Consider the following 12,029-nt stretch of genomic DNA (forward strand, 5'->3'; position numbering starts at 1 on the left):
TAATAAATTGGACCTCGTCAAAATTTAAAACTTTTCTGCTTCAGAAAACACTAATAAGAATATAAGAGAAGGTGAAGGAGACTGAGACACAGACTTCCAGTTGCAAAATAAATGAGTCAGGGGGATAAATGTACAGTGTGGGAAACAGTAATTATGTAACATCTTTTTTGTTTTTTTTTCCTTTTTTTTTTTGCGGTACGCGGGCCTCTCACTGTTGTGGCCTCTCCCGTTGCAGAGCACAGGCTCCGGACGCGCAGGCCCAGCGGCCATGGCTCACGGGCCCAGCCACTCCGCGGCACGTGGGATCTTCCCAGACCGGGGCACGAACCCGTGTCCCCTGCATCGGCAGGCGGACTCCCAACCACCGCGCCACCAGGGAAGCCCTTATGTAACATCTTTGTATGGCGACATATCATTACTAGATTCATTGAAATGTATAGAAATACCAAATCACTATCTTGTAGAACAAGAACATAGTTTTATAGGTCAATTATACTTCAAAACAAACACTCATAGCAAAAGAGATCAGGTTCCTTACTAGAGGAAGTGCGGGTGTGAGGAGGGAATTGAATGAGGTCAAAAGATACAAACTTCCAGTTAGGGGATACATGTGTACTAGGGATGCAATGCACAACATGGTAAAAATAATTAGCACTGCTACATATGGGAGGTGTTAAGAGTAACTCCTAGGAGTTCTCAGCACAACAAAAGAAAAGGTATCTTTTTTTAATATATCTTTAATGTTGTATCTACATGAGATAATGAACTATACTTATCGTGGTCAGCATCTCACGATTACATGAGTCTAATCATTACGCTGTACACAAACTTATGAAGTGCTGCGTGTCAATTATATCTTGATAAAAGAGGTAGAAGAAATGGAACATAAGAGAAGTCATTCACTAGGAAGACAATTTGCAGATCCTGTACATGATAAAGGAGTTGCATCCAGCATACACACAGGACTTACCAACTGAATGAGAAAACCAACGACCCAGTGGGGAAAATGGTAGAGGCTCTGAATGGACACTTCAGCAAAAAAGCCCAACATCACCGTCACCAGGGAAACGCAGATAAAGCCGCAGAGGTGCCCCCAGAGGCCCACATTCCAGAGCGGGGCAGGTCAGGGGCCTGGCGATAGCCAGGGCTGGTCAGGATGGGGCAGGAACAGCCACCGCGCAGCCCCTTTGGAAGGCAATTTGACAGGCTCTTAAACAGCAAAATGCACAGGTGCCATAAAACCAGCGATCCCTCCTTAGGCCTGTCCCTAAGGTGAGTGGAGACACGGTCCTCACGAGGACTCACAGGCGAATGTGCTCAGCACGAGTACCCGTGAGCTCAAAGCCCGGGACAGGCCCAGGGTCCAGCAGACACAACACGAGGCACCCCCGCTCAGGGAGCAGTGCTCAGCAAGGAGACGAGGTGCAGAAGCACGCGCTTGAACTCGGTGAGCTTTATGGGATGAAGGACACGAGAACGCAGCTGGTAAAAGTCTGCCTGCAGTTGCAGAGGAGACCTCGGACTGCATGGACGTTGCTGAGAGCCCTGGCTGCCTCAGGGGGTGGCTAAGGCGGGGGAGGGTTTGTGCACAACTATTAACGTCCTTGGAACCCTAAATGGGAAGGCACCGCATCTCCAAAACTAAGCCATCCACTCTCGGCCAGCCAGAGGGACACTACAGCACCGCCCTGGACAGTCTGTCGCACCTCTGCACAGCCCCGTGAGCTGCAGCACCCTTCAGCACAGGACGCTACCGACGCCAGGCCACCCCGCTTCACAGCGGAGACGCGGATGACACATGGGGAATGGCACTTCCCAGCCGCTCTGTGGCAGCCGGAGAAGCCCATGTCACAGCCAGGGAGACGCAGATAGAGGTGGAGGTCCAGGACCTCCACCCAGGGCGCCAACAGAGCCCTGCAGCTGCAGGCCTGAGAGGACCCCTGTCTGCCACAGGCAGCCCCGCAAGTCCAAGGACCAGCAGCTGCCCCCCACCTCCTCATGGAGACGCTGCACCCACGTCCTCCTGGAGACCCTGCACCCACCTCCTCGTGAGCCCCCGGACCCTCCCCTCAGCCCCTGTCCTCTGTATCCTGAGGAGCCCCGTTCCGTTGCCCCTGACCCCCGCCCGGGTGCCCAGCTGAGTGCTGGTGCCACCCCCAGAGCTCCGCCATCCTCCCCAGCAAGCGTCCTCCAGGGCCCCCCTGCGTCCCTTCTCCTGGGGCCCCGGGGATCCTCAGGGACCCGTGCACCACGCGTCCTCACTCTCCCTTCCAGCACGGCCTTGCAAAGGTGCTTCCTTCTTCCAGGACCACTGATGGGGCACCTGCAAGAGGCAAGGAGCAGGGAAGACCCCGCATCACCTCCCCGGGGCTGCAGCGCAGACAGTCGGGAAGCGGGAAGCAGGTGGCTCCAGGGGATGAAGAGGTGCACGGTGGGTGGTCAGGCTGGCAGGACACGCAGCACAGCCCGGGAGCAGTTCCCAGGCCCAAATGCTGTCCCCGACCCCCGCCATGCGAGACAACCACCACTCTGGCCCCGGCAGGTGTGGGGGAGCATCCACGGGGACCCTGCCGCCTTCCCCTGGTGGGGACCCAGAACGGTCGCACCCGGCCCCTGAAACGCGAACTCTGCCCAGAAGACTGATCCACGCCGCTCCCGAAACCTCCTCCTTTCATTCCGGTCTAATTACACACACGTTCGTACCAACAGCCCGTGTGGGGATACGAAGTGTTCTTCAGCACACAAACGTACCCCTGGAACACGTTTGCGTGGACAGGCTTCCTGTGGGACTGCGCCTTCCTGGACACCCGAGCCTAACCACGCTGTTAAGAGCAGGCAAACAGGGAGCCATGACAGCGGGGTCTGACCTCTGACCCACCACAGGGTCTGCTGGCTCTGTGCTGTCAGGACACTGCAGCCCGGGGCAAGGAGGTGACATCGTGAAGGGACCGGCCAGCGGGCCTCCCGAGCAGACCTCGGCCTCGGTGCTGTGCCCATGGCGGGGTGGACGACTGTCTGCGGGGCAGGGGGTGGCGGGGGGCAGCTCTGGTCTCCACCCCAGATGCCAGGGCCCCTCCCCCAACTGCAACAACCAGAAACGTGGCGCACGCGGCCGTCGGGTGAGCAGTGGTGCTGTGGCCGCAGACCGACACACTCACTGGCCCCCCAGGCTCTGTGCTGACAGCTGGTCTCGGGGCACCGGCAGCTCAACTTCCACCTAATCCTGAAAAGCACAGACTCCAGAAACGGCACAGGGTCACTCGGACAGAAACGTTCCCACGTGGGAACACCACGGACGTATTTCCGAAAGCACGGACGCCTCCGCCGTGGCCCCCCTGCAGGCCTGCCCGTGGTGTGAGTACAGCGGCTCCGAGCGCCCAGAGCCCCTGCTCCGCAGCTTCCCCGCAGGGAGCCGATGCGACGCGGTCTGGCACCCCCGGTCCTGTCCTAACCACGCGGACCGGAGGCGGTGCACACGCGCACACGTGGGCCCAGCTCCCGCCGCAGTCACACGCGCCGGCCCCTCCAGCCGCGCTTCCCGCGGCGACACTGCTTCCGGGCCAAGGTGAAGACTGTGTAGACGGCAGGGCCCCTGCTGCGGGGTCCGAAGTGCCTCCTCAGAGCACCCCCATCCCCTGCACTGACTGACTGCCTCCACTGCTCCGAGCACGGGTCCTCCCAGGGGTTCCCAGCAGCAGACCCTGGAACGGGGTAGAGACACAAATTCCACCACCACCGCTGCCCCCGAAACTGGAATTCTGGAAAAGGGCTCAGCAACTGTTTTCACGGGCCTCCCTTCCACCTGTCCACCTGTCCCCAGGACACCCACACATCCATCCAGCCTCAGGACTCTCCCATCCACGGTCCACCTGTCCCAAAGACCGTCTCATCTGTCTCTTCATCCATCCGTCCCCAGGGCCCTCCTGAAGGATGTCATCAGCTCCGCCAAGCAGGTCACCAGGTCACAACACTCACAGAGGCTCCCACAGCACTCTCTGCTGTGGACCTGTTCCCAAACTGCCCTTCAAGGCTCTGAAAGACCCGCTGAGTCTGACCTGAGACCCGCACAGTACTGCCTAGAGTGCTGAGAAAATGAATGCTCCAAAGAAACAAGTGTAAAGTAAAAACAAAAATAAACAAAGAAACAAGTGCAAATCCTAGGCAATGCTGTCACAAACAGGGGTGAGGGGTGGTACACAGCTCTGCTCTAGACAGTCACTAACCCAGCTCCTGAGGCCCTGGGCTCTGAGGCGCCGCCACGAGGACTCCCCCTGCAGGCACACACCACCGGCGACTCTGCGGGTGAGTCCTCTGGGGTGGGGAGGGCCCTGATTCTGCCCCCCTACAAGCCCCATTCAAAGGTCCCATCCAACATGGGGCAACGTGATGGACGTGTTCTGCCTTTGTGGGGCCCTGGGGATAATAAAGACCCAGGCTGAAGGTCTGCTATATGGGGAACCCATGGAGATACTCCCTGGCTTTAGCTCCAGCACCCTCCTGAACCAGGACTGAAACAAGACTCAGCCAGGACCACTGAAGCAGGGCCCCAAACCAGGGCTGAACCAGAGCCCTGAACCAGATCTCCTGAACCAGAACTTGAACCAGGGCTCCTAAACCAAAACTGATCCAGGACTCCTGACCAGGACTGGACAAGCAACTGAACCAGGAACCCTGAACCAGGGCTGAACCAGGAACCCTGAACCAAGACTCAGCCAGAGCCTCTGAACCAGGACTGAACCAGGCCTCCTGAACCAGGTCTAAACCAGGTCTCCTGACCAGGACCGAACAAGCAACTGAACCAGGACTGAACCAGGGCCCCTGAACCAGCACTGAACCAGGGCCCCTGAATCAAGACTCAGCCAGAGCCTCTGAACCAGGACTGAACCAGGCCTCCTGAACCCGACCAGACAAGGGCCCTGAACCAGGAATGGACCAGGTTGAACCAGGACCCCAGAGCAAGGAATCAAACATGGCTCCTGAACCAGGACTAAGCCAGGACTGAACCGGTGCTGCCCTGGACTGGGTTCGGCCATGTAGTGTCCCCCCCGGGCCACAGTGGCCATCCAGTGGCCGAGCCTCAAGTCAGCCCCTTTCGACCCAGCAGCCTGGACAAGGCCTGGGGAAGCTGGTCCACGGGGGGCCCACAGGCAGCTTTGGGGAAGCTGAGGACTTGGGGGCGAGGCGATACCCACCATCGCTGGGGGTGGGCTGTGGCCAATCTGCATCTCAGGGCCCTCAGGCTCCTCACGCAGCCCTGTCTGTGGCGGCCCAGGCAGCGCCCGGTGGACGCCGGGTACCAGAGTGAGGCGCCGTTGGTGGCGCATGCAGGCTGCGGGCGCGGGGCCCTGTTTGGGAGGCCCGAGGGGACACGACAAGAGCACTCACACACACCCCACCACGATCCTGAGAAACCTCCTGGTTCCACTCGTCAGGAAGAGAACGGAGGGCGTCTAGCTTCGTGCCACTTCAATGTGGCAAACTCCTGACCAGTGATAAAAAGTTCTCAGTATTTCCCCTCCTTCCTGCACAAAGATTCTCGTTGATGCCAACTACGAAAACCAGAAATCGTTCTTCACTAAGAGATCCACAGAATGGAACATGGCCAAGCTCAGCCCCTCTGTGAAGTCACGGTCACTGGGCAAACTCAAGGCTCCCGTCAGAAACGCTCTCAGGATCCTGACCTTCTGCTCCGAGGACTTCCAGGCCCTTTCTGTCTCCAACACATCTGCAGGAAAATCTAAGGATGCGTCAAAGTAAACACACGTGACTGCTGTGTGTACACGCATCTGCACATACACACGAGCGTGTCTCCAAGGAACACACTTCTAACCTAGAACATGGTCACATGTCCTGAGGGAATCAACGGTTAACTGGATACCCCCAAAACTACAAAACAGCTGCAGAGACAGATCTAAATAGATGGATAATAAATTTAACCAAGGAGGTGTGACACCTGTGTGCACACAACATTGCTGAGAGAAACTATGGGGCACGTAAGTAAACGGAGAAACACCCAGAGTTCACGGGCTGGAAAACTCAGCTGTTCGGGGGCATCAGTTACACCCAGCTGATCTACAGATTCAATGCAATCCCGATCAAAATGCCAATAGGCCCTTTCTGTACAAGTTCATAAGCTGATTCTCAATGTTAGGTGGAAATGCGAATGTCAGCATAGCTAGAGCTGTTTTAAAAGAACAGAGTTGGCCGTACACCACCCACTTTCCCCATGTTAGTCTACAAAGCGCCCCAGAGTGAGAACACAAACACAGATCAGTGGGTTAGGGATGAGAAAATAGACCCAGACGCATACGGCCAATTGATTTCAGACAATGCAACTCAATGGGAAAAGGAGAGATTTCAAAACTGCTGTGTTCCTGGATATCTTACACCACATGCAGAAACTTATGAAACGGATCAGAAGTTTAAATGCAAAAGTGAAAACCAGGAAGCTTTTAGAAGGAAAAGAGCAGATAACCCTGAAAGCTTGGGATAGGCACATATTTCGTAGATTGGATGTAATAAATAAGAACCATAAAAGAATAAAATTGAAAGAATCAAAAAAGTAACAGCTTTTGCTTTCAAAACACATGTTAAACAAATGACAAAACAGGCCACAGACTGAAGAGAAATATGTGGAAACGTGTCTCATAAAGGAGCTGCATCCAGATTCCACATAAAGAGCCCTTACGACTCAACGACAGAGAAATACCCAGTTTTCAAAATGGGCAGAAGATTTGGACAGGCGGCGCACAATGGCTGATAAGTCATGAAAAGATGCTCGCTGTCACCAGAAAACAGGGAAATGCAGGTAAAACCATGACACAAACATGCCCGCCGGGACGGCTGAAGTAGAAGTCTAAGGACAGCCAGTGCCGGGGAGGCGTGGACGAGGACCCGCACGCACGGCTGGGGAAACGGGACGTGACACCTGCCTCAGAACAGTGTAGGGGCTTTGGAGGCTTTTCAGTTTTGTTCTGTTTTTTAAGTTAAACACACACACAGCGCACAGCCCAGCAATTCCACTCCAAGGTCATTCATCCGAGAGAGACGCAAACACCTGTCCACACGAGGTTCTCAGCAGCTTCATTCATGAGAAGCACACACAGAAACAGCTCGAGTGGCCCCCAGTGCTGAAGTGACAATCAGGCTGTGGTCCATCCACACAACGGGATCCTACTCGGCAGGGAGAGGGAAGCGCAGGCTGCGCAGCACCTCAGACAGATCCTGGGAGCGGGAGTGGCTGCCTGGGGCGAGGGGCACGGGGCCTGGGGGCAGGAAGCGCTCTGCTCCTCGGCGTGCTCACACGTGAGTGAGTGTGACGACCGTCCCGCACACCTATAGGCACCATTCGCTGTATGTAAACTAACCCCCCACAAACTGGACTTTTCAAAAATCAAGGGTTAAGAACAAGCCCCTCCCTTTCCCTGACACCTCTACTTCCACACTCAGGGAGGGGCTCAGCTGCCGCTGGGCTGGGGGGTCAGCCGACACGCGCACCCCTCAGCAAACCCACCGTGGAGGTCTGAGTGTGTCCAGGCACCCGGGACGCAGCAGGCGGCAGAGAGATAAAACAGAGCCCTTCGCTTCCGATGGCGATGGCAAGTGGGGAGAGGAGGCACAGCAGTGAAGGGGGAGGGACAGTGCCCAGGGTCTTTGCAGATGGGATAAAGTCAAAGATCTGAGCTGAGGTCCTCCTGGAGGAGGGTGGCCCTACATCCAATGACAGGGTCCTTCTAAGACACAGAAGGCGAGAGACCCAGACACAGAGGAGAAGCCCCGTGAAGACAGAGGCAGAGACGGGAGGGACGCGGCCACAAGCCCAGGGACGCCTGGAGCCCCCAGAAGCCGGAAGAGGCAGGAGTGACCCTCCCCTGGAGCCTCTGGAGGGAGCGCGGTCCTGGGACACCTTGACCTCAGACATCTGGTCTCCAGGATGGGGGAGGGTGGATTGTTGCCTGTCACTCCCAGGACTCTGAGGTGTCCTGGGCTCTGCGAGGAGCGTCAGGACCCAGCCTCCTCCCCACCGCTCCCATGGGTGAGGGCCTCACGTGAGTCTTACTTGCTTCCTATTAGTTGTTAAAGAAAAAAAGGTTCAGAGCTTTCCTCACAGCACTTTACGTATGAACGTTTTTCTGAAATTAATTATCCACTTCTTGGGGCAAAAGAGCTCTTATCATTTTGTCCGAATGAGAAACATCCTTTTGGGTTACTCGCTTCTCGAAATCCAAGTGAAGCGCGCCATAAATTCCAAATACACCGAGATGTGCTTAAAGTCACCTTCAAGTACCAGGCAAGGTCCATCATCACTTTTTGAACACTCTTGGGACGACTAAGAGAAAGTCATTCTGTTTTCCCTCAAAACCGGTTTCTCGTGCTGACTTGCTGTATCTGGCCATGAAAACCACAGGCCAGAGGAGGGGTCTTCAGTCTCACCCCACCTCCGTCAGCACTTCCTTTCATTCACCCCCTTTCCATCCTGGCCACGCCCCCCAGGCCACGCCCCACCCCTCCAGGCAGAAGCTCATCTCTCTGCCGGCCCCATGCAGCGCAGGGCAATGCGATAACGTGGGGTTGGGGAAACACCACTCCCGCCATGTCGCTGCCCTCGGGAAGCCCAGCAGCCGGCCACAGAGGCAGAGAGATTACCCAGCCCTGAGCTCTGCTTCTGGCTCAATCCCAATCCGGCTGGCGCGGCCCAGATGCAGCAGCCTGCCGTGCGGCGGCTCTGAGCAGAAACATCTGGTCCTCACACTTGGAACATAGCCACCCCCCCACGTCCCCTCCCCCCCAGGCGCCCTCCCCCAATTCAGGGCACCCCCTAGTCCCACAGCTCACTTCCTCCACGCCCCATCCCTCCAGACGGAGAGGAATGGCCTCTCCCTGCTGTGAACGCCTACAGAACTTAACTTCCATAGGTCTGTGACTTCCTACTTGCTGCGCAGAAACACATTCTCTTCACATGCATCCAAGTCACCCTCCTTGCACGAGCTGACCTTTTGTAGACATCTCCAGACCTAAGGGGACTCACACCAAGTCATGGGGTCACGAAACACAAGAATTCATCTTCCAGCGGTGTCCGCCAGGCTGTGTCACCGGAGCATACTTAGTGGCAAAGTGGGGAGCTCCCCACAGAAGGCCTGAGGGATCCCAGGGCGGAAGAGTGCCTGAGGGTGGACGGGCAGGGGGCTGTCACTGCTAGAGAAATCTTGCTGAGCCCTGGCCCTCCTCACGTCCCCACCTCCTCAGTTCAATGGGGGCTCAGGCAGGCCTTCTGGAACACTGTGGTTCTGCAGGTCAGTGGGGGCACTGCAGACGGTCAGACTCAGGGATGGGTCCCAGGAAACACGTTCCTGCAGATCCAAATAAGCCTCCTTCGGGGCGTTTCTACAGGGTCTCCCAAGCTGCCTCTGGGTCTACCTCCCATCCTCCTTGGAGGCTCACTTTCTGGAAAATATCCTTGCTCTGTGAGAACATGTCAGACATCCTCCAATCACTTGGAACCAGACGAGTTCCTTCCGGACTGACATCCACCTCTCACCCTCCCCTTCGTGGCTGGGAACCAGCAGACTAAGTGATGGGGGAGGTCCCTCCTCCTGATATGCTCAGTGCTGTTGATGGGATGGATGCGGGCTCAACCGAAAACACTCCAATGTTATCATCAAGTCCCAACGGAACAGTCACACTCCTTCAGGCTTAGGCGTATGCTAGGGGTACGATATGCACCAACCATACGTCTTCCCGTAACACCTGGAGACGCTTTATTACTTTTAACCGACACATTATTAAAAATCAAAAAGCACCTTTTGTAAAAATTAAATATACTGCTGTCCCAGAATGACGCCCAACTTGGGAATGTGTCAAAGACAACATTTTTCTGTGTGCGAGACTTTGCAGAGGGAAGAGGCTAGCCATGCAAGCGCTTTCATGCCTGACCCTCCTCCAGCATCTTCAGCCACCCTCAGCTACACGTCAGGCGACCCGAGTTACCTCCGCAGGCGTTAGAAGGAAGAGTAACTTACTACTCTCGTCCCTGCGGATCGACGAGGCCCTCGAACAGGTGGTCCACTCCGGGCACTAGAGGCGGCTCCCAGGGGGAGAGCGGTGGACGCCGGGGACAGGCTGGGCGCCCCTGGGCTATCCAACCCGCGCGGCCTGCAGGCAAGGGCCGGGGCTGCGAACGGGGGCCCGGGCTGCCCTGCGTCTCCCCCGACCCCCACGGGTCCCCCGGGCATCTTGATCCTCTGCAAGCAGTCTTGGAGCATTGCCTGCGTGCTGGACTCGCTGAGCCAGCACAGGAAGAGTTCGTCCACCTTCATCTTCAGGACGGGCTGCAGGACTTTGCCGGGCGGCATCTCCGGGGCTCGGACCCACCTTCCAGGGGGACTCCTTCCTCCTGCACAGGTGCCTGGAGCCGGGACCGAAGTCCGGCCTGAAAGGACCTCCGCGTAGTAGGCGACGGCCGCCAGAGGGGACGAGCCCCACGGGGGTCCCGGACCCGTGGTCCCGGGTGAAGGCGGCCGGCCCGGCGGGCGTCGCGGGCCCGGGGTCCGGTGTGGAGTCAACTGCCCGGCGGGCGTCGCTGGCCCGGGGTCATGGGTCAGGGGTAGGGCGGCGCCCCGCCCAGGGGCTGCGCGGACTCGGGGGCTCGGCGGAGGCGGAAGGCCGGACCGCGGCGGGGCCCGCCCAGCTCAGGGCAGCTTCAAAACGGGCGCGCCGGCTGCGCTCCCAAAGAAGGTCGCCTATGTCGTGCGTCACCGTGACACGTGGCGTCATCACGGCGTCGCCCGTCGGCGCCCACGACTCCAGCCGTGGCTGTGCCGGGGCGTTTCAGTGGGCTGGACAGCGCTCAGGAGCTGGAGTGGGGACGGGGGCGGGGGATGGCGGGCACCCCACCCCATGTCTTTCAGCTTTTAGGCTTTCTTGGGGTGCGGCCCGCACCAGCGACGTGCCCTTTTGTCCGCGGAAGTGCAAGCATGCGCGGTGCCATCTCGCCGGGATGGGCGGGGTTAGTTGGCCGGTCTGTTGGGCATTCGCAGTGCATGCCTGTAGTGGCGGCGCTCGGGAGGCCCGTCGGTGGAGCATGAGCAGTGCGTGCCCGCCGGGAGCTAGTCGGAGGCCGGACATTGTGCGCGGAGAGGGCGCGGTACAGGGGAGGAGTATGCGCAGTGCGTGCCTGCCGACCGCTGGAGCGAGCGGGAGGCGGGCGTGGCGGCGGTTGCGGGGAAATGCACATTTTAGATAAAACGGGGCCCCTTCAGACCGCAATGGTCGCGGTTGCCTTAAATTTGTTAAATGATAGTGACGGGTTGGAGGCGTGCAGCTGCTTTAAAGCTGGCCTTTCAGGCTGAGAATGAATTGCTTTTGTAATTGCAAAAATAATAAGTTTATTTTGATGGAAGTGGAAGTAATTACTTAAATGACTTTGGCCCCATGACTAGCTTATTTCAGTTTATCCTTTTAATAGTGTCGATAAATCATCCACACAGCACACGTGCACCTCTTTTTTTTTAATGCCTTGATTTCTTTTTTCTTTTCTAAGTTTTTTTTTTTCTCTTAACATTATGAGGTTTCACTTGGGTTTGCTCTCTTTTAGGAGGTAATTTCGAGGTCTTATGAGCTGGGCTCTCCTATTTCTCAGGAGTATAAATATAGCTAGACTCACTAAATAACTCTTAAACTATGGTTTTATTTTGTGCCTACAATGATTTCAAACTTCATTTGTGTTTGTTGACTGAAGGAAAATGCACAGCCTGAGAGTTGAGAATTATGTTTTATTCCGTGGACTTGCTGAGGACTTAAGCCAGGGAGGTAGCCTCTCAGATGGCTCTGAGGGACTTCTTCCAAGAGGTCAGGGAGGAGCCAGAGTACAGAGGCCTTTTTTGCAACAAAAAATAAGATAGTTGGAAGGTTACTGTTAATGAAAGAAAAACAGACATCTCAAGTTAATGAATTTAGCACTTTTCTATGGATGGGAAGACGCTAAAGATAGGAAATCACTCTTTTGATATGCACCGTAGCTATCTGGGACC

The 12,029-nt window shown here is 56.5% G+C and overlaps 1 protein-coding gene across 5 annotated transcripts in view; it reads right to left on the reverse strand.

Annotated features, from left to right (window-relative positions):
• The window catches only part of PPP2R3B (protein phosphatase 2 regulatory subunit B''beta), a 52,257-nt gene extending 41,277 nt beyond the window's left edge, over positions 1-10,980 (reverse strand). Inside the window, exon 1 of one of the 5 annotated variants that reach the window (XR_003430511.1) lies at positions 10,020-10,973. Coding sequence is in view for 3 of the 5 variants with exons in the window: in XM_027095578.1 (XP_026951379.1) it covers positions 10,020-10,352 (333 nt within the window). In the remaining 2 variants the exon portion in view is untranslated. Of the gene's footprint in view, positions 1-9,987 lie in introns of all 5 variants that reach the window. The other 4 variants (XM_027095578.1, XM_027095576.1, XM_027095577.1 and 1 more) reach the window with 4 other exon arrangements.
• Positions 10,981-12,029: the final 1,049 nt, after the last annotated feature.

This window comes from Aethalodelphis obliquidens, unplaced genomic scaffold (assembly GCF_003676395.1).
Source record: "Aethalodelphis obliquidens isolate GAN/ISIS:26980383/991018 unplaced genomic scaffold, ASM367639v1 scaffold91, whole genome shotgun sequence".
Lineage (NCBI taxonomy): Eukaryota > Metazoa > Chordata > Mammalia > Artiodactyla > Delphinidae > Aethalodelphis > Aethalodelphis obliquidens.